Source organism: Mytilus trossulus, chromosome 13, assembly GCF_036588685.1.
Source record: "Mytilus trossulus isolate FHL-02 chromosome 13, PNRI_Mtr1.1.1.hap1, whole genome shotgun sequence".
Classification (NCBI taxonomy): domain Eukaryota; kingdom Metazoa; phylum Mollusca; class Bivalvia; order Mytilida; family Mytilidae; genus Mytilus; species Mytilus trossulus.
Genome location: NC_086385.1, coordinates 53614448 through 53638257, shown reverse-complemented (window position 1 = coordinate 53638257; position 23810 = coordinate 53614448). Strand labels below are relative to the sequence as shown.

The window sequence follows — 23810 nt, the reverse complement described above, 5'->3', positions numbered from 1 at the left end:
TATATTTACCTATTATGTGGATTGACTATATTTACCTATTATGTGGATTGACTATATTTACCTATTATGTGGATTGACAGTATATATATATTTACCTATTATGTGGATTGACACAGAGTTGAGCAAGTTGCTGCATTCCTGCCAGATGCTGATTGTAAGCTGGTAGGAGATTCATCGCCTGAATAGAGTTGTAAGCTGCCCCTATAAATGCAGGATGCATGGGTACACCACCAGGGTACATTTGTGGGTATACCATACCCTGAGCATTTTGTCCAATCGGACCCATCACATGTGGTCCATTAAATCGCTGCATCTGGGCAAAGGGATTTGATTGGTTGTCACCAAGCATGGCTGAATTTTGTCCATTTTCAACAATGCTGTGGTTGGCAACATTTTCATTGGAGCCATGTCCATGATCAATTTTGCTTAGATTTTCCGTACTGTCATATTTGCGTAATAATTTATCTTTAAGGTGAAGCTTGGTTGAATGATGCAAGTCTCTATCGGCCACATCACCTGCAAATTCTTTATCTGACTTCTGAGGGACACCATTATCAACAAATTGTGATTTTTGAACAGTACTTTTCATAACTCTTGGTACATTCAATAGTAATTGTTCTCTGTTATTTGACGTGACTAGCTGTTGATGACTCATGAACGGATTGTACGACTTTTGTACCGGACTATTTAAATGAGCAAACAACTGAGGATGTGCCTCGATCGTTGATTTTTTCACCTTTTCATTCTTTTTTGGCTCCATAGCGACACTTTCATTCGATTTTGTGCCGTTACTGGCTGAATTATCAGGAGTCGTGGGCCTTGATTTTTCTTCCCCATGGGTATTATTGTGAATATGGTGTTTTCGTAGCTTATCAAATTTCTTATGAAATATTTTGACTTTGTCCTCAGATTCGTCGTCTTGATCTACAGCCATAGGAGAGCCGGGCTGTGAAATTTCCTCTTTTTGTATTTCTTGAGATCCATGAATGCCTTCCTCTCTTGGAGGTATGGGTTTGAATGATGATTTAAGGTGACCTGATGGGGAACGATGTTGCCATAGTGATCCACCAGGTGCTATAGGAACAGGTATCCTTAGCAACGATGAACTTTCATAAGAATCTGAACCAGGTCTTTGAAGCTGAAATACAAAATATAATAATTAAATATTTTTCTTCTTTTTGAATTTAATAATTACTGTAAATTCAGATTTAATGTATGCATTTATAATTGTGAGTTTAAGAAAATCTACATACAGCTACTGTATATATATCATATCAGTATTTTTTGTTGATGTGTTACATATATTTTTTTTCCATTTTCGTACAAAATAAGTTTTTAATTTTTTAAATTGAATTGATTTACATTTCTCATTTCAAGGCCTTTTATAGATGACTATGCTGTATTAGATTTGCATTGTATGGTTACCATGGTAACCTAACAAAGTTAATTTCTGTGTCATGTGGTGTCTTGTAAAGTGTTGTCTCATTGGCAATCATACCACATCTTCTTTTTTGTAAACCTTTTATTGAAAATGCATCAAATGGGAGAGGGAACAAGAATGACTAGGACCTGTTTGTGAAATAGTGTAAAAGATAAACTTCATAGGACACCAATCCGTGATAACATTATCATATTTCCATATTCAGTAAACCTGTGAAATCAGTGTCAAAACTCTTCATTAACAGACTTTTTCAGTAAAGCAAAATAATTAACACCCATCATGTACCGCAAGCACTGAGTTTAAAGTTACTCATGATAATTAAGGAATAACATCATTGAAGTTGAAAGTGTTGCCGCAATAAATAAAATATTGTAGTAATGGATCTTGATTGATCCAAGTGATTCAAAAATTAGAGAGTCATTCCTTAGCTATATTATGTACCACTGGTCAACTGTGGGTTTGGTAGTAACTTCAACATATTGAAATCATAAATTGTAAATTACAAATTCATTAGTATCATGAAAATACCTTATGTTCTTGAGAGAGAAAATTATCTGAAAACTTGGGTAAATAGTCTGAGGACCTCTCAGCCAATGGTGACTTCTTTCTGGCGTAAGGTCCATATGATGCACCAACACTGCCGCGACGCATTTCTGGATTTAATCGATACTGGAGATCATCGGGGGAGATTCTTTCATCTGGAAACATCGTAGCCGATAGATTCCGTGGAACTCGGGAAGCTCGGCCTTCACTGTTCATATGAAAACTATAACATCTGGGCCTCATAGGGCCAAACTCGTCCTGTCCCATAGAACCTGACCTTGACCTTGAATTTGGAGATCCAGGTGACGAAGAACCAAAGGGAAGTAACGAGTCCCGAGAAAATGCTGGACTGGCGCGAGAACTACAAGCACTGGTAGAATCAGCCATTGATATAGGAATAAAATCGTGGTGGGTTCTATTCAGATAAGCATGAAATTCCTCAGGAATGGGACTGCTTGCGGCACTGTTACATATCGATGGTGGCATGCTGTCTCCACGAATGGCGGCACGCTTTTCTAATTTGTCACTCAACTTGTTCACCATTTTGTTCATATAGTCTCTATCTAAAGTATTCCGTCTACGATTTCCTTCATCAATAGTATGTAATCTGGGTCGTGTGACTGTTTCCCTGTCTAATGTGTGACATCGTCTGCGTGGCATGTCGGGAACCAGACCATAATATCCAGCGTTTTCTTCTTTATAAAATGTTCCATAAGGTGTTTTTAGAACCACTTGGTGGGTGTCATTAGGGAATCTAATTCCCGAGCCTGTGCTGCCGTCATACGACCCGCAGCCAGAATCATAACCTGTGGCCCCAGACTGATCGGATGGAGATGATCCTTCAGATCTGTAATAAAAAATATTTCTTAAACACTTGTCATGTTACAATGTCTAAATCTTAATTTATTCATAATACTTGAAAAGTTTTGAACTTGTTTTTCATGAGTTTGTCTAAACTAATATTAACCTTCCAAAACAACTTTCATTAAATGATGCAAACTGACATTTTATTTTCCTTTCAAGGTACAATGTTTAATTATATTAATTTTTCACACAACACATGCTCATGTTCTTTTTTCACACATAGTTGGTGATCTTAAAAATTATTAACATCATAACTTTTGTTATTCTTCCAATACTGGTTATTAGTTTGTAATTCAAGTAATTTTTTTTTTTTTGCTTGTGTATTAAGCAAACCTTGGCTCTATCATGGAAATTGTTTTATTATGATTATCAGAAAACCTGCATTTACCTCTTTTGTCAATGTTTAATTTTGATTCCATTTTCATCTTAGGTGCAAAATAAACTGAATATTATTAGAGCCAAAATATACTTATTTACAACCAGTAGTTGTAATCAATATGGTTTTTAAAGATGTAATATGGTTGCCTATGAGAAAACTCTCTACAATTAGCCTTTTCAGAAACTAGAGGACTATGGGTAATCTCATTGTTTGTACACCAAAATGAAAATAATGTTATGTCATTGGTTACATTTCAAATGTTTAGATCATTTTTAACCAATCACAACGTTGTGGTGTACGCTTTTCCATATATTACCCATAATGCATTAGATTCCTAAACGGTGAATTTTCAGTACTATTGGCTATATTGTGGTGGCCATTTTTAATTGGTGGAAGAAGCAAGTGTGGGAGAGAGACCTACAACATTCAACAGGAAAACTGCACATGCCACCATAGGAGTTGGAACTCATGAACTCAGTATTGACAGACTACACAGCTACTTTTACATAGGTACTATTTCTGTACCAAAAATCTGTAGTACTGGAAATCTTCTTTTAATATACAGTACTATTTTGTTACTTGAAAAAAATATGGTAATATTTAAGTACCTGTATTTTATAGTACTTGATTTATACTTGAAATGTAAGTAAGTACTACAGATTTTTGGTTACACAGTAACATTTTCAGCATTTTGAAAGTTTGTCTTTTTCAAATCACATAAAGTTATGATGTTCAAACATGGAATACTGTGATCAATATTGGTATTATGTTTGTACCAATATTTTAGGTACAAATCAAGTACTGGAAAATACTAGTACATTAATATTACAATAATTTTTAAGTAAAGAAATAGTACTAAATATTAAAAGTAAATTTCCAGTACTACATATTTAGTACAGAAATAGTACCTATGTAAAAGTAGCTGTGTATAGGGATAAAGTAAATAAACTAATAGGACCAATGAATTAAAAGCTGACAGTATTACAAGCTTACCTAGAATCAGATATATTTTTATTTGTTTCCATTTTCCCGTCACCCGACTCTCCTTCTCCTTGCCCTGTAATAATAATAATTTCTGTGAATATTTGATATAAACAACATGAGCTTACAATATAAAAATATCAGTCATAATGTGGATGCATTATCATTCGTAGGCTTCCAATTTTAGTGGATTTCATGAGAACATGTTAGCAGGAAAATTCAATGTTTATCAAAACTACAAAACAAATTTCTACGAAAATACGTTTCATCAATCCATGAATATAAATTATGAAGGCAGGCAAATAAATGATTTGTCAGTACAGTGGTATACATGAATTTTCCCATACATATTATTTTTAACACACTGAAACCAGCATGAGTTTATCTAAATTTTTCCTATTTGTTTTCATGTTTAAAACATACCATAAATCTGGTATTGAGTGAACAGAGAAAACAGCATGGAGCTAAACATTTCTATTACATGACTTAGAAAGACAGGACACAAATAAAACTTATTCCAGGTATCTGTGTAAGGCCAAAAACTTTTATTTTTTGGTTTCATCATAATTTTATAAGCTTAGTCATTTTAAAATTAATTGTTTTGTTTAAATTGTGGACAACATTGCTCTTTCAAAATTTCAATTTGAAAGCCTCAATGGGGGATATCCCCCACAAATAGTAAAAGTTGGCAGTAATGTTGTTTATATCAACTATATATAGATCATGTCCAGCAATGAGGTCAGTTTAAAACTTAATCTTTTGGTATTGCATAATTTATAAATCAATCCCACAAACACATAATATTTCATATGAAAGAGGGCTCTTGCATGACAGAAGATCTTTCTATGAAATATTTAATTTCTATAGACTAAATTAACAAAACTCCTAGTTCCCCAACTTTACCACCAGGTGGAATTTTCTGTTTCACCTTTCCTATTTTTAATTACTCGTTTTACAATACATTGAACTTTTCACATTCATTCCCTAAATAAATAACGTTTTTTCCTCTTTACATAAAATAACATTTGTGAATGCACTCTAAATAGCTCTGTTTTACCTTTGGTGACATTTTGTATTAAATAAAAACAAAAAAAGGTTTATTTTAACAGTGGCAAAGTACACAAATCAACATTAATTCAAATTCAATATTCAAAACAAAAAGATAGCTGCTGGAAAGATGTGAAATTAAGGTCAATTAAATGTTTTATCCAGTCAAATCAAGGTCAACTAAAGGTTTTTTTTCCATGTCAAATCAAGGTTAATCAATATTTTGCAATAATTTCTGTATTTAATTCATTTTATGCAAATGATCTGAATATTAAAAAGAACACCCACTGGCATATAGTTTTGTCACAGTTGTCTATGTTTAATATTTAAAACTTTATCCAGAATGAAACAAATAGATGAGTAAATAAGAAAAACAATTTGTGAATACATCAAAAAAATAAAATTCCTATTACAACGACAAAATAAGACTCATGTAGAGTATTAAGATTCTATGTGTCACTTGGTAAATATTAACTTCACAGAGCATAGAGTATTCAGCATGTTGAGAGTACATACATCAGTAGTTCCCTGTGTCACTTGGTAAATATTAACTTTTCAGAGTATTTCAAAGTCCCTAAATTATAATTTTTTATGTGTAAATAGGTGCATATTGACTTTTTGGAGCTATTAAAGAGTACTTGGAGTATATAAGTTGAATTTCGTTGACCTACCTTTTGACTTTTCTGAGTGTAGAGTATTAAGGGTACGTAAATCAGTAGTTAACATAAGTAGTTTAACAAACAGAGTTGTATCCCCTTTAGGTAATGTGACCTACCTATTGACTTTTCTGAGTGTAGAGTATTAAGGGTAAGTAAATCAGTAGTTTTCATCAGTAGTTTAGCAAACAGAGTTGTGTCCCCTTTAGGTAATGTGACCTACCTATTGACTTTTCTGAGTGTAGAGTATTAAGGGTACGTAAATCGGTAGTTTTCATCTGTAGTTTAGCAAACAGGGTTGTGTCCCCTTTAGGTAATGTGACCTACCTATTGACTTTTCTGAGTGTAGAGTATTAAGGGTACGTAAATCGGTAGTTTTCATCAGTAGTTTAGCAAACAGAGTTGTGTCCTCCTTATGATTAGTATTTATCACGGTCTGTAGACTCTCCGTTAGTTTGTTCTGTAGCTTCTCTATCTGTTCTACATTTCGTAAACCTGGACGATCTGAAAATAAAATTACCTTATAAACAAGCATGAAGAAAAAAAGTCTGTAAAACTGGATTGCCGGACAGACTGATTGAGTGCAAAGCTTAAGTCTCCTAGACTTCATTGGTTGGGAACTAATAATCAACTATATGCCAATAATTTAGTTTTGGAAGTAACGCATCTTCTGATTGGCTGACGTTATTTTGTTATCAGCCCAAAGACATGATTTTTTCATGTGACCGTGACGTTATATACGTTTTTTCATGGTTTTCTACGGTTTAAAATGGAATTAAGAATTAAAAGAAATGACTGAAATAATTTTTCTGTCTATTCGAAATAACATAAAAATTGTGGTGCACACTGTTAAATAACCCTCTACGCGCGTTATTCAGTGTGCACCAAATTTTTTATGTTATTTCTTCATAGATAGAAAAAAATATTACAGTCATTCCTTAAATATTTGTTACTGATACTGAAAGGCAAAGGTGTATTTAGGCCAATAAAAAAATTCTAGTTACTCATCCAATTTTCCCTTAATTCTGCATTTGAAATCATCAAATGAATTTTGTTTTTTAAGGATTTTAAATAAATGAATGGTGAATGACACAGAAGATGCCCCTGCTGGCATAGAACCTTGTAAAAGTGACGCTACCCAAATTTGTACTTTATCTGTGTTTTGAGGTAATGAACATTCTCCTTAAGTTTCATAACATTTGGTTGAGGCAAACGTAAGTTAACAATTTTTCACTTATAAAGAGCCATAACTCTAGAACAGTGAAAGTTTCAGGTTGTTTAAAACCATGGAGTTGGCCGAGATGTAACTTACCAGGAGATAACAGCACTATTGCAGAAAACAATGCGATTTCTTCCTCTGCTAACTTTAACATGTTGAACCTCTCGGCAAAATCAAACATGGAGTCCAACAGGAAACCAGCAGAATTGGTGGACTGAAATAATTGTAATAAAGAATAATAAGAATGAAGCAAAAAAATACACGAATCAGTCAGCAACAATAGTTTTCCAAGCTGAAATCTTTCAGAAATTTGAAAGATCTCCTGAACTTTTTTATCAATGATATCAGCTTAAAAGTGTCAAAAACTATGTTCCTTATGTCTGACAGTAAATAAGAGAAATATAGATTCCTACATAAAGTGTCAGAATCTGTTTCTCTGATGATGTTTATCGTTCTTTTCAAAAGACTTTCAGAAACTAGTGTTCTTTATATATGCGAGGTCATCAGACATGGTCGCCTTTTTTCATGACGTCACAATAGGAAAATTCAGAAGAAAACAAAACATTTTGATGTCATAATCAAATTTTGACTAATCATTTGCTGAGGACAGATATTTCACTAGTGAGGAGAAATATTTCTCACACCGATCAAGAAATTTGAATATAGCACAAAAATTAGAGAAAAACTTCAATTTTATGATGGGCTACCAAAGTTCATCAAATTCCTAAAACTTCCAACCACCAGTCAGGGGTACTACTTGTACAAGTGTATTTTATTTACTTGAAGAAGTAAAAAAAAATATACACATATAAGTAAATTTGTAGGATACTTATACAAGTGAATTTTATTTACTTGTATAGGTAAAAAAAAAATTGGCTGAGTTATGTCCCTTCCGCATTCAGATTTTTTTACTTGTATAGGTAAAAAAATCATCCTTTCTTCTTTTCTTGAATTCTGATGATTTCTTTGCTCTAATAGAATTTTAATTTGTGTACCCTTTGCAGATTTCTTTACTAATCATTCAAGTGTAATTTCATGGACAATGAAAGTCCTATTTGTCTGTTATCTTCTTAACACTGCTCATTTACAAGCCCCAAAAGAGCAATTTTTGATTGCCTTGCACAAATATACAAGATCTTTGCTCAATCAGTTTCTTTGATGAATTAATGAGATGAAACATTGAACCTCAATGGAAAAATTTGAGCAAACCTGGGAAAAATCATTAAAGGCATGATTTTACATCTCAAAACTTGAGGATTTTTGTGGGATTGTAAGAAAAATTTACTTGTACAAGTAAATTTTTCAGAAAATTAAGGGGAGATTATTCAAACATTATTTAATTACTTATATGTGTATATTTTTTTCACTTCTTCAAGTAAATAAAATACACTTGTACAAGTAGTACCCCTGACTGACCACAGAAAGTACCATATTGTTGACTAAAAAAGTTTATTTAATTATAAAACTTAAAATGCCAACGAATGCAAAAAAATATAATACAAACAGTTTGACTCTAGATAGTATCATGTGACTATACAGAAGCTTCTGTTAAAATAAAACTTAATCAAAATGTTTACTAAAAAAAATTTTCTTAATAAAAGACAAATTTCTTTAGATACTCTTTCGTGATTATGACAAAGTTTCTGTCAAGATTTAATTAAGTTCAAAGAGGGTTTGACAAAATTGAAGTTCTGCTAATTTGATATACAAGTGTAAATATTATATCTTACATCTGGAGGTGGCCGTTTGAAGAGTTTGCCACTAATTTGATATACAAGTGTAAATATTATATCTTACATCTGGTGGTGGCCGTTTGAAGAGTTTGCCGCATGTAAACATCATTGTCCCATTGTCTGTATCAAACAAACAAGCGTGTCTAACCAGTAAAACTTCAAACGTTGCTGCCTGAAAAAAAGTATAAAGGTTTCAATTATCATTTTGTATAAAATTAAAAGAATTAGTCAGTGCAGATGTTTACACATTCAATCACATTCCTGTTTCCATTCTGAATTCTACTTTTCTTATTAATATAAAGTTATCAATAAATGTTTGTATTGAGTTATTTCCTATTAATCTTTATTTTACCTGAAAGGAGAAGGTCCAGTAAGACCCCTTTTTGGCCCCAGAATAAAGCATTTTTACAAAATTGTTAAAATGTAAACTTTTAGTTATTTATTGGAAAGTAGCTAGAATGCTTCTGCTACATAAATATTGACTATTTTTTACAATACAATGCACATATATCGGGTACTAACACCATTTAGTCATGCTAAATTACTGAAATCTTCACAATTCTAGCGTTTTAGTTAAATTTTAGACGGTTTCTGTGTAAAGCGAAAGTGGCCGCATTCGTGTTCATCCATAATATTGAAATGTAAGTTGTATTTGATGATAATACATAACATATATATAGGTTGAGGAGGAACACGGATGCAGCCACTTTCATTTTTGACAAAAACCATCCGAAAAGTGACATTTTTCGGCATATTTGGTAGATTTTTCATATTTGAGCTTGAATCGGATAGTTTTTTAATGCCTAATCAGTTAAAATCTTTCACATAAACTAATTGAATCATATAAAATAGACACTTAAGTGTTTAAAAAGTGGTCAAAATCTTTCGTCAGATGAACTTAAAATTTGAGGCCAAAATGGGTCCTTACCGGACCTACTCCTTTGATATTAATGAAAAATGTGTAGTATATCTCCTTTAAATTTCGTTCACTTCTTTTGATGCAGGAAATTGATTGAGTGTGAAATATGATTGGTTTTTGGTGGAGTTTGCTTAATCTTTAGTTTTCTATGCTGTGTTTAGAAGACTGTGTTAAGTCTATGGATTGTTTTTTTGTATTTTTTCTATGGCATTATCTGTTTGTTGTTTTTATGTATGAGTTTGAATATATCTTTGGTATCTGTTATTTCTTTTTTTATATATAAATACTTGTCATGTGTTGATACTGTAAACCAACTTATTTTCACGGATTACTTTATTTCACATTTTACCCTTTCTTCACCACTTTGCGGCTATTTAATTTCACGATTTTCTGATTTACTTGATAAAGTTTAATAAGGGAATAACCAAGTTTTACATATTCAGGACAACTTTTATTTCCGTTATTTTTCTTCCGCAAAAATAAGCTGGTTTACAGTATGTAAATGACAATCGACATATGTTTTAGACACGCATGTGTTGATGACTGATATATGTTAAGAAACCTGTCATGTTATTTTATTTACCTTCAGTAGAGTGACTTGATCATCCTGATTTAGAATACAGAAGCCAGGAACAGATTTGGCAAAGTTAACCACAGAGATAATGGCGGGTGTGTAGAAATCGTAAAAGTCCTCCCATTCCTGGCTGTTATCGTTTGGGTCTCGGGCAAGCTGGGCATTCAATGGGCAAGCCTACAATAAATCACAAAGATTATGCAAACACATGTACAAATGTATGATATATGTATTCATAAATTACTTTTTGAAATACCAAGGTCCAGATAAATGTGGATAAATTAAAATATATATCAATCAAGTTGATGAAAAAACAGATATTTGAGTCGAAGATGAAGATTTATTGTTCATTAAAACATAATGCTGCCTCTCTGATGGACTTAACATTTTGATGTTTTAAGATAGTCTTTTATTATGTGAGCAGAAATGTCTAGGAAATCCTTGCACCACAAACTTTTCTTCCTTCTGGACACAAATGTTTTATGTAGCAAGATAGCTAGACTCACCATGTGAGCAGGGACGTTTAGGAAATCATTATTGTACAATGGTGCAGCATTTTGATGTACGCAGTTAAAAACCCAGTCTTACCATATGAGAGGGGACATTTAGGAAATCATTATTGCACAAGGCTGCCTCCCTCATGGTCTGTACATTTTGAGGAGGTATTGTGTTAGTCTGTCTGTGTGCCAGTATAACAGCTTGAATGAGATCATCAGGATTTTGTAGTAAGGTATGGAGTTGGTTCACCTGAGTCTGACAGTTCACACGATGCATTTGTTCGATAATTCTAGCTTTCTCTTTCTTTGGGACACGTCCGAAGCGGACAGCTAAAATAGAAAGATTGATAAATAATTGTCATTAGCTTGTACAAAATCTGTAAAAGGCTGCATGGAAGTATGACCATAATGAAACAGCTCCTTACCAGAGACCAATTCATGACGACTCTAGCAACTAAAGGTCACTGTACAGCTTTCAACAATGAGCAAACCCCATATCATACAAAAAGCTATAAAAGGCCCTGTCAGACATGACAAAATGTAAAAATAATTCAAACCACAAAAATAATGGCCCATGCACCAGATAATTCTAAATAAGGGGTCATCCATAATTGTCAACCATTTTCCAAAGTGTACAAAACATACACTTTTCAGACCCCCCACCCTCCCTCAAAAAGTGTACTTTTTTCTTGATAAAAAGAAGATCTTGTCTATTATAGTTTTGTTTAATATAGAAATTTGCACAGAAAATAATTTGAAACATATCTGCCTGTTTTATTTGATAAATTTAAACTAGAGGCTCCAAAGAGCCTGTGTCGCTCACCTTGGTCTATGTGAATATTAAACAAAGGACGCATTTGAATTCATGACAAAATTGTGTTTTGGTGATGGTGATGTGTTTGTATATCTTACTTTACTGAACATTATTGCTGCTTACAATCATTCTATCTATATTGAACTTGGCCTAAGAGCTTCAGTGGAAAATGTTAGTTAAAATTTACAAATTTTATGAAAATTGTTAAAAATTGACTATAAAGGGCAATAACTCCTTATGGGGTCAATTGACCATTTAGGTCATGTTAACTTATTTTTAGGTGTTACTTTGCTGTACATTGTTTCCCTTTACAGTTTATCTCTATCTATAATAATATTCAAGATAATAACAAAAAACGGCAAAATTTCCTTAAAATGACTAATTCAGGGGCAGCAACCTAACAGCAGTTTGTCCAATCCATCTGAAAATTTCATGACAAATAGATCTTGACCTGATTAACAATTTTACTCCCTGTTAGATTTGCTCTAAATGCTTTGGTTTTTGAGTTATAAGCAAAAAACTGCATTTTACCCCTATGTTCTATTTTTAGCCATGGCGGCCATCTTTGTTGGTTGGCCAGGTCACGCCACACAATTTTTAAACTAGATACCCCAATGATGATTGCGGCCAAGTTTGTTTAAATTTGGCCTGGTAGTTTCAGAGGAGAAGATTTTTGTAAAAGATTACCAAGATTTACGAAAAATGGTTAAAAATTGACTATAAAGGACAATAACTCCTAAAGTGGTCAACTGACCATTTTGGTTATGTTGACTTATTTGTAGATTTTACTTTGCTGAACATTATTGCTGTTTACAGTTTATCTCTATCTATAATAATATTCAAGATAATAACAACTAGAGGCTCTAAAGAGCCTGTGTCGCTCACCTTGGTCTATGTGCATATTAAACAAAGGACACAAATGGATTCATGACAAAATTGTATTTTGGTGATGGTGATGTGTTTGAAGTTCTTACTTTACTGAACGATTTTGCTTCTTACAATTATATCTATCATGAACTTTGCCCATTAGTAACAGAGAACTATATTTGGTAAAAATTTACATAAATTTACCAAATTAATGAAAATTGTTAAAAATTGACTATAAAGGGCAATAACTCCTTCAGTGGTCAATTGACCATTTAGGTCATGTTGACTTATTTGTAGATCTTACTTTGCTGAACATTATTGCTGTTTACAGTTTATCGCTATCTATAATAGTATTCAAGATAACCAAAAACGGCAAAATTTCTTTAAAAATTACCAATTGGAGGGCAGCAACCCAACAACCAGTTGTCCAATTCATCTGAAAAATTCAGGGCAGATAGATATTGACTTGATTAACAATTTAACTTCTTGTCAGATTTGCTCTAGATGCTTTGGTTTCATAGTTATAAGCAAAAAACTGCATTTTACCCCTATGTTCTATTTTTAGCCGTGGCCGCCATCTTGGTTGAATGGCCAGGTCATCAGACACATTTTTCAAACTAGATACCCCAAAGATGATTGTGGCCTAGTAGTTTCAGTGGAGATTTTGTAAAAGATTACTTAGATTTATGAAAAATGGTTAAAGATTGACTATAAAGGGCAATAACTCCTAAAGGGGTCAACTGACCATTTTGGTCATGTTGACTTATTTGTAGATCTTACTTTGCTGAACATTATTGCTGTTTACAATTTATCTCTATCTATAATAATATTCAAGATAATAACCAAAAACAGCAAAATTTCCTCAAAATTACCAATTCAGGGGCAGCAACCCAACAACCGATTGACCGATTCATCTGAAAATTTCAGGGCAGATAGATCTTGACCTGATAAACATTTTTACCCCTTGTCAGATTTCCTCAAAATGCTTTGGTTTTTGAGTTATCAGCCAAAAACTGCATTTTACCCCTATGTTCTATTTTTAGCGGTGGCGGCCATCTTGGTTGGTTGACCAGGTCACGCCACACATTTTTTAAACTAGATACCCCAAAGATGATTGTGGCCAAGTTTGGATTAATTTGGCCCAGTAGTTTCAGAGGAGAAGATTTTTGTAAAAGATTACTTTAATTTACGAAAAATGGTTAAAAATTGACTATAAAGGGCAATAACTCCTAAACGGGTCAACTGACCATTTTGGTCATGTTGACTTATTTGTAGATCTTACTTTGCTGAACATTATTGCTGTTTACAGTTTATCTCTATCTATAATAATATTCAAGATAATAACCAAAAACAGCAAAATTTCCTCAAAATTACCAATTCAGGGGCAGCAACCCAACAACCGATTGACCGATTCATCTGAAAATTTCAGGGCAGATAGATCTTGACCTGATAAACATTTTTATCCCATGTCAGATTTCCTCAAAATGCTTTGGTTTTTGAGTTATAAGCCAAAAACTGCATTTTACCCCTTTGTTCTATTTTTAGCCGTGGCGGCCATCTTGGTTGGTTGACCAGGTCACGCCACACATTTTTTAAACTAGATACCCCAAAGATGATTGTGGCCAAGTTTGGATTAATTTGTCCAAGTAGTTTCAGAGGAGAAGATTTTTGTAAAAGATTACTTTAATTAACGAAAAATGGTTAAAAATTGACTATAAAGGGCAATAACTCCTAAACGGGTCAACTGACCATTTTGGTCATGTTGACTTATTTGTAGATCTTATTTTGCTGAACATTATTGCTGATTACAGTTTATCTCTAACTATAATAATATTCAAGATAATAACCAAAAACAGCAAAATTTCTTTCAAAATTACCAATTCAGGGGCAGCAACCCAACAACCGATTGACCGATTCATCTGAAAATTTCGGGGCAGATAGATCTTGACCTGATAAACATTTTTACCCCATGTCAGATTTGCTCTAAATGCTTTGGTTTTTGAGTTATAAGCCAAAAACTGCATTTGACCCCTATGTTCTATTTTTAGCCGTGGCGGCCATCTTGGTTGGTTGACCGGGTCACGGCACACATTTTTTAAACTAGATACCCCAATGATGATTGTGTCCAAGTTTGGTACAATTTGGCCCAGTAGTTTCAGAGGAGAAGATTTTTGTAAAAGTTAACAACGACGACGGACGACGGACGACGACGGACGCCGGACGCAAAGTGATGGGAAAAGCTCACTTGGCCCTTCGGGCCAGGTGAGCTAAAAAACAGCAAAATTTCCCTAAAATTACCAATTCAGGGGCAGCAACCCAACAACAGGTTGTCCGATTCGTCTGAAAATTTCAGGGCAGTTAGATCTTGACCTGATGAACATTTTTACCCCACGACAGATTTGCTCTAAATGCTTTGGTTTTTGAGTTATAAGCCAAAAACTGCATTTTACCCCTATGTTCTATTTTTAGCCGTGGCGGCCATCTTGGTTGGTTGGTGGGGTCACCGGACACAATTTTTAAACTAGATACCCCAATGATGATTATGGCCAAGTTTGGATTAATTTGGCCCAGCAGTTTCAGAGGAGAAGATTTTTGTAAAAGTTAACGACGACGGACGACGACGGACGCCGGACGCCAAGTGATGAGAAAAGCTCACTTGGCCCTTCGGGCCAGGTGAGCTAAAAAAGCGTACTGTAAAAATGTTGATTGTTTAACCCCCATCCTCCAAGTGTACGTTTTGTACACTTTGGAAAATGGTTGACAATTATGGATGACCCCTAAGTTGTGGTCATTAATAATCTACTAAAACTACACAAAATCTACCATCACCACTTCTCTTTCTTAAGGTGGTATATAACACTACAGGGAGATAACTCTGTAAAAATCAGTGGAACGTTTTGATAACATTCTATTGGTAAGGACATATTAAGGTTCTGGATGATCATAATTAGTGTTTGTCAAATCCCTGAGTGAAGTTGAATGAAAATGTCCAACATTTGTCAAATAAACAATGTTTAATAGACATTGTAAGTGCCTGGTTCATTTTTTTTGAAATTTTTATATTTATGTCAAACTCAAAAGGTCAAAGTCAATATTTTGTAATTTTTTTTATGAAAATTAATTAAAAGAGCAAATTTTTATTAATTATAGATTATCGTTGATCATCTCAACGAGATTGATGTTCTCGCTTGAGCTGGAACAGCGAAAGTGAGAAAAGCAATCGAGTTTAGATGATAATCTGTTTATCGCTATTTTACCTATGACAACCTTGTCAATTTCAATGTCAATTTCGTTAGCAACGCCACATGGTCTCCTTAGTTTCTAGCGATAATTTTTCCATCTCAAGCGAGAAGCATGATATGAAAATTATCACAAAAAAGATCAAAGGAAAAATGCACAAAATAGGGATAATGTTTAGTATCACCATTAAAGAGCAAAAAACATCAATATATATACATAATGAAATCTACAGGGTTGTTTATGCCCTTGTGCCCGTTGTTAATAGTTACGGTTTTAAATCAAGAAAGTTGTGAATTTCACCTTCTATTCTTGTAATCAGTGGGTTTAAACTTCCTTGATAAACATATTGGCCAATTTATGTGATAATCATTCTCACATTTAAACACAAAACATCTGCATGTGGATTGAACATTTGTGAAAATTGAAATTTATCAATTTTATGATATTTTACAGACCTTCAAAATTGGTGAACTTTTAATTTTTTTTTATACTTAACTTTAAGGATGCACACCTCTGAGGAGCCAAACATTTCTAGAATTTTAACGTTTTACTTTAACCTGATTTTATGGGTTTTAAAGACTTTTTTAGAAAGTAATTGCTAAAGAAAAAATCTTATGGTGGTGCACTTCATTTTTTGCTACAGCCTTTTGAAAATGGATTCCAACAAAAATAAATGAATCAACACTAGACAAGTGACATCTCGATCGTCCACAGCATCCTACATTTGACTGTCCTTGGACAATGTGTTTACCTTGTTGATTATTGATTTGGTATCAAAGCAATCCCTTACTTCTTTTCTTAAGTAATTATTATATCTATAGATATATACATCATAACAAAGACGTTAGTAGTCTGTATGTGTAAACACATTTTTTACATCAATATAATTACTAAATTAGGTCATATGTCCTCTTTACGTATCTTATTCCCCCCTTTATTACAGAGACGTATCTTATCCCCCCTTTAGACGTATCTTATCCCCCCTTTATTACAGAGACGTATCTTATTCCCCCCTTTATTACAGAGACGTATCTTATTCCCCCCTTTATTACAGAGACGTATCTTATTCCCCCCTTTATTACAGAGACGTATCTTATCCCCCCTTTATTACAGAGACATATCTTATCCCCCCTTTATTACAGAGACGTATCTTATTCCCCCCTTTATTACAGAGACATATCTTATCCCCCCTTTATTACAGAGACGTATCTTATCACCCCCTTTATTACAGAGACGTATCTTATTCCCCCCTTTATTACAGAGACATATCTTATCCCCTCCTTTATTACAGAGACGTATCTTATCCCCCCTTTATTACAGAGACAGAGAGACGTATCTTATTCCCCCCTTTATTACAGAGACGTATCTTATCCCCCCTTTATTACAGAGACGTATCTTATCCCCCCCTTTATTACAGAGACGTATCTTATCCCCCCTTTATTACAGAGACGTATCTTATCCCCCCTTTATTACAGAGACGTATCTTATTCCCCCCTTTATTACAGAGACGTATCTTATTCCCCCCTTTATTACAGAGACGTATCTTATTCCCCCCTTTATTACAGAGACGTATCTTATTCCCCCTTTATTACAGAGACATATCTTATTCCCCCCTTTATTACAGAGACGTATCTTATCCCCCCTTTATTACAGAGACGTATCTTATCCCCCCTTTATTACAGAGACGTATCTTATCCCCCCTTTATTACAGAGACGTATCTTATCCCCCCTTTATTACAGAGACGTATCTTATCCCCCCCTTTATTACAGAGACGTATCTTATTCCCCCCTTTATTACAGAGACGTATCTTATCCCCCCTTTATTACAGAGACGTATCTTATCCCCCCTTTATTACAGAGACGTATCTTATTCCCCCCTTTATTACAGAGACGTATCTTATCCCCCCTTTATTACAGAGACGTATCTTATTCCCCCCTTTATTACAGAGACGTATCTTATTCCCCCCTTTATTACAGAGACGTATCTTATCCCCCCCTTTATTACAGAAACGTATCTTATTCCCCCCTTTATTACAGAGACGTATCTTATTCCCCCCTTTATTACAGAGACGTATCTTATTCCCCCCTTTATTACAGAGACGTATCTTATTCCCCCTTTATTACAGAGACGTATCTTATCCCCCCTTTATTACAGAGACGTATCTTATTCCCCCCTTTATTACAGAGAAGTATCTTATCCCCCCTTTATTACAGAGACGTATCTTATCCCCCCTTTATAACAGAGACGTATCTTATTCCCCCCTTTATTACAGAGACGTATCTTATTCCCCCTTTATTACAGAGACGTATCTTATCCCCCCTTTATTACAGAGACGTATCTTATCCCCCCTTTATAACAGAGATGTATCTTATTCCCCCCTTTATTACAGAGACGTATCTTATTCCCCCTTTATTACAGAGACGTATCTTATTCCCCCCTTTATTACAGAGACGTATCTTATTCCCCCCTTTATTACAGAGACGTATCTTATTCCCCCTTTATTACAGAGACATATCTTATTTCCCCCTTTATTACAGAGACGTATCTTATCCCCCCTTTATTACAGAGACGTATCTTATCCCCCCTTTATTACAGAGACGTATCTTATCCCCCCTTTATTACAGAGACGTATCTTATCCCCCCTTTATTACAGAGACGTATCTTATCCCCCCCTTTATTACAGAGACGTATCTTATTCCCCCCTTTATTACAGAGACGTATCTTATCCCCCCTTTATTACAGAGACGTATCTTATCCCCCCTTTATTACAGAGACGTATCTTATTCCCCCCTTTATTACAGAGACGTATCTTATCCCCCTTTATTACAGAGACGTATCTTATTCCCCCCTTTATTACAGAGACGTATCTTATTCCCCCCTTTATTACAGAGACGTATCTTATCCCCCCCTTTATTACAGAAACGTATCTTATTCCCCCCTTTATTACAGAGACGTATCTTATTCCCCCCTTTATTACAGAGACGTATCTTATCCCCCCTTTATTACAGAGACGTATCTTATTCCCCCTTTATTACAGAGACGTATCTTATCCCCCCTTTATTACAGAGACGTATCTTATTCCCCCCTTTATTACAGAGAAGTATCTTATCCCCCCTTTATTACAGAGACGTATCTTATCCCCCCTTTATAACAGAGACGTATCTTATTCCCCCCTTTATTACAGAGACGTATCTTATTCCCCCCTTTATTACAGAGACGTATCTTATTCCCCCCTTTATTACAGAGACGTATCTTATCCCCCCTTTATTACAGAGACGTATCTTATCCCCCACCTTATTACATAGAGGTTGGAATATAATAGTACATGTATCATAATTCATGGCATTTTTTATTTATAAATAAAATTGAGAAAGGAAATGGTGAATATGTCAAAGCGACAACCACCCGACAATAGAGCAGACAACAGCCTTTATATAGAAATTTCATATATAAAAATTAAATTAATAAATGTCCTTTTAAATATATTTATCTTTAATCAAGTGAGAAAAAAACAAAAAAAACAATAAAGAAGTTTAAATAACCAAACTTACAAGGGAACGGAACCTTAGCTCAAACTGAAAAGCAAGCTATAAAGGGACCTAAAAATGTCTAATGTAAAACTTTTCAAACCTGAAAGCTAACCATCTAATGTAATTAAGCTCAGAAGACACAGAATTCAGATTTTTCTTTTTTTTTTGTAATTTAATAGAAATTTTGTGGTAACTTTATGAACTTTAAGACATTAGTTTTCATTTCCTTTACTTTGTTCATTAATAAATAGCATAAATAGATTTTTCCTACATTTTGCATTGTATTTATGTAGTTTTTAAATGTCATCAGTAATTTTAAAACATTAGATCTCATTTCTAAAACAATTTCATCATGTTTATCCACCAAAAAATTAATAGAATTATCATGTTATATATAAACTTCAGTGCAGAGAGAAATCTATTTTAGGATATAAATTCATTGGTTTTTAATGTCAAATAGTATTTGATTTCTGTTGCTCTTTTAAGCTTAGGTCTTTTTAAAATCATGAAATTCCTTGGGTTTTCCAGAATATTATGTTGTCCCCCAACTTTTAAAAGGACATGAATCCTTAGCACAAAAATGAAACTGGGGATACATGGATTAAATGGGGACAGAATAACCAGCAATTTAAACAGTAAAACGAGTACAAATTTTCTAAAGGCTGAATGCAGACTTTGCAAAATTAAGAATTCAAATACCAATGGAAAATTGTTGCTCATGGAATACCTGAAAACAAGGTAGAAAATTCACAGATCCATTATTTCAACAGAACTTTAAGTTTTTTACTTACCATCCCTGGACATACCAACTGCAATACATTTCTTCAACCTGCAATATAAAGTGAAAATAATTTAATTTTGATTGAAAATTCTAACCAAATTAAATTCCTATAAAAAATGCGTTTGTATGATTGTTTGTTTGTTAGTTGGTCTTTGACTAGTAAGTGGAGGTAGTCCGAGAAATGGGATAGAACAATTGACCTCCCCAGGAAAATTGTTATTTTAAAACAATAGCTTGTAAGATTATCTCCCTTGTTATTTTAAATCAATATCTTGTTAAATTATCTGCCCTTGGTATTTTAAAACAACAAGTAGTTGGATTATCTCCCTTGATATTTTATAACAGTGTGAATTAAGGTAACACGATACCGAATGGCATATCTCCCGATTTCCAAACTTTTTGGCATACGCGTTCTTTGCACCGAGTTACATCGAAATATGTAATAAAAAATGGGGGGCACCATTTTTGTTTTCTTGGTATTTTCATTGGAAAACGTCGATTTGGGCGACAAATTTACTTAGGTATATAGGGGAAATGCCTGTTTTTCGGCTAACCTTTTTAGATTTTCCAATGGATGGCTATGTTCTTATATACGGAGAACAACAAAAAACTAACATAATATTCAGAATTACAAACTGAATTCATACATGTATAGAAAATCATATGTCACCATCCTTGTTTTTGAAATAAATGGCTTCAAAATTGATTGATACCCTTAGAATTTGACCTAAAACGTGTGACGTTATTGAATACAGAATGTAACGTTTTTCTCCAGAGAAATGGAAAACACAAAATGTGTCGGGATCTGAAGGGTGTTTATTTTATTTTCGTTTCCCCTGTCAGGTTTCCGTAAATTTCCTAGTGATGAGATTCTACTGATATAATTTATTTCGTCCTACACATAGAAATTTCACTAACATGAATTTAACATTAATCTCGTCTGATTTTTACACTTAACGAGCATATTAAATACCTTCATATTTTTGGTAAAATTCGAGTGAAAATAACATAAAATGTTTTACGTGTGATTCATTTGAATTACTGAGTTTTTAACTCCATCTTTTATGAAAATGGTGTTGTCATTGCTTCATCCATGTAGAAAAATAGTACTTTAAAAATTCGATTCAGTTGACAGTGGTATAATTACTCTGTTTTGGATGGTTGTTCAGTGGCAAATAGTTCATGCATGATAAATAAAATAAAAAAACTCAAAGAAAAATTCAAAACTTTCATTCTTGACTTGCTACGTACATTTGTATAGTGTACTTTGCGTGGTGTAAATGTGCGAGATGCTTGCTAAGCAAGTCGGACAAACATTGCAAACTGTATGCAAAATTTCACTATTAGTTCAACAGTCTGGCATTTGTGAAAATTATTTTATAAAACAAATCTTGAGATCATATATGCATTCTTTATAAGTAAAACAAACTGCGAAACATAAAAGCTCAAGCTTGAAATTCCACATGCAGGAGATGTTATCCGGAGTCTGTACTGGGCGGGCCTTTATAATCTATCAAAATGCCTAATCAGGCAACCTGCCATGAACAAAAAAAAATAAGAAAATCCAAAAGGTATGCGTACCTTTAAAAAATAGGTGCACAATTTAAACATGAAGCAAAAAGACTATCAAGTGTGGGATTGACGGTCGAATTTACACAGGTGAAACAATATGATGTTGCGTGCTCTATTAGTTTCAAGTGGCGATTTTGAATTGTAGGATTGATTGCTGGTAACTTTACGTCCAGTGGCAAATATTTTATGCATGTTCAAGACGCAGTTTACAATAAATAATACATCCCTCACAGCCAAATGGACGCCTCACTTTGGAAGCATTTTACTGCCGGTCGGAAGAAGACCCAAGTGACCATATTGTTATCCCTATTCACCCTAGGCCTTGGGGTGTAAATTGTAGGATATAAACAAAATATAAAATTATGTGCAGTATACATTGTCACTCGCTACGAAACAAGTGGAAAGCTCGGCGAGTCTCGCTTTCCATCGTGTTTCTAAAACTCATGCTAATACATTTTATACTAGTATTACAATATACATACATGTATATGATTTTTTTTTATATAAAATTGAGAATGGAAATGGGGAATGTGTCAAAGAGACAACAACCCGACCAAATAAAAAAACCAACAGCAGAAGGTCACCAACAGGTCTTCAATGTAGCGAGAAATTCCCGCACCCGGAGGCGTCCTTCAGCTGGCCCCTAAACAAATATTTACTAGTTCAGTGATAATGAACGCCATACTAATTTCCAAATTGTACACAAGTTACTAAAATTAAAATAATGCAAGACTGACAAAGGCCAGAGGCTCCTGACTTGGGACAGGCGCAAAAATGCGGCAGGGTTAAACATGTTTGTGAGATCTCAACCCTAATAAATATATATATATATATTTGTGCATGCTTGCTTGTTCTAAAAACTTGTTCTTCTTTTGCATGCTTGTTCTAAAAACTCCTTTCAATACTATGAAACTCCTCGGGCTTTTCTAGACGATAAGGCAGCAACCATTTGATTTTCGGGGGGAGGGGGGGGGGGTGTTTTTGACCCTGAGAAAAAAAATGTTTGTTTCACCCTCATCTGCAACTATATGTAATGCTAAAATTGAAAGAAAAAAAATTGTTTTCGACTTGTCGCCAAAAAAATGGATTGTCTTTCGCCAAAGCCGATAAAAGAAGTTTGTTTAGAAAAAAAATCCATAGCCCACCCCCCCCTCCCCCAGAAAATCAAATGGTTGCTACCTAAGTATGTGAGCAATATGTCCCTCAGGGCCTAAAAAGGCAACTATGTTAATTCTCTTTCAATCGGGTTGTCTCCAAACTTGTACATGTACATTATTTCCACCTCAAATCACAAAAAAAATTAAAAAAATACCACCAAATACCCATGCAAGCGTAATTAACACGAAAATCAAATCTAGAGGATTTCAAGATCTAGCTATTTCAGTCTCTTTTTTCCGTTTGAATAATAATTAGTCAGTCGTTTGATTGTAAATTTGGAGAGAAAAAAAATTGTAACGAAACCAGTCTGACTATAGCCAGTCCCGACTATCAACTTGCGTTTATGGGCGCAAGTAGCAACTTGGGGATGGCTTTAATCATACTGTAACGGGACCTGCTTTTTTCATTATATTTTTGCCAAATCAAGTTCCCATGTATTTCTCAGCCTACGTTAACTTTTTCAGCCTTAATTCTGATGTTGCTGTATATCCTGTGTAGACTTGGTCTATAGCATTACAAATCTAGCACTTTATTTTCAAAATAATTCCGAAACGATATTGGATCTACTCTGTACAGAATAATGAATTTCAGAGACCTTTTATACTGGGACATAGAGAAAGATATATATTCGGCAAAATAACCAAGTAAACCCCTTTCTTAACAATCCATACAAACAAACTATTTTTGTATGAGTTGCAAAGTCTGCTTGTATTGTGCATTATCGACTAATTCTATCCGTATTGTCATCCAGATAAATTTCCTTTTTCCATTTTTCCAGAGCGGTGTTTTAGACGACCATTTTAACAAGAATTAATAGATGTACCAACAATTCCCCGTGTTTTTTTACACATCATCCTAAGTTTCTATAGATTAGATTTCTACTTTCAAAACAAAATTTCATGGTTCATCATGATCAAGAAAAAGTATTTATTGCAAACATATACCAAGAATAAAGACTTGTGATAAAACTCAGTCTATTATATGTAGATAATCG

General features: G+C 33.9%; 1 protein-coding gene across 1 annotated transcript in view; it reads right to left on the bottom strand.

Moving 5' to 3' along the window:
- The window catches only part of LOC134694042 (ecdysone-inducible protein E75-like), a 58795-nt gene that overhangs the window by 7991 nt on the left and 26994 nt on the right, over positions 1-23810 (bottom strand). The window contains exons 5-13 of the mRNA XM_063555039.1: positions 20097-20134; positions 10945-11183; positions 10366-10533; positions 8928-9035; positions 7224-7344; positions 6239-6415; positions 4221-4284; positions 1970-2831; positions 96-1138 (exon numbers count right to left, since the gene is read on the bottom strand). Coding sequence (XP_063411109.1) covers positions 96-1138; positions 1970-2831; positions 4221-4284; positions 6239-6415; positions 7224-7344; positions 8928-9035; positions 10366-10533; positions 10945-11183; positions 20097-20134 — 2820 coding nt within the window. The remainder of the gene's footprint in view (positions 1-95; positions 1139-1969; positions 2832-4220; positions 4285-6238; positions 6416-7223; positions 7345-8927; positions 9036-10365; positions 10534-10944; positions 11184-20096; positions 20135-23810) is intronic.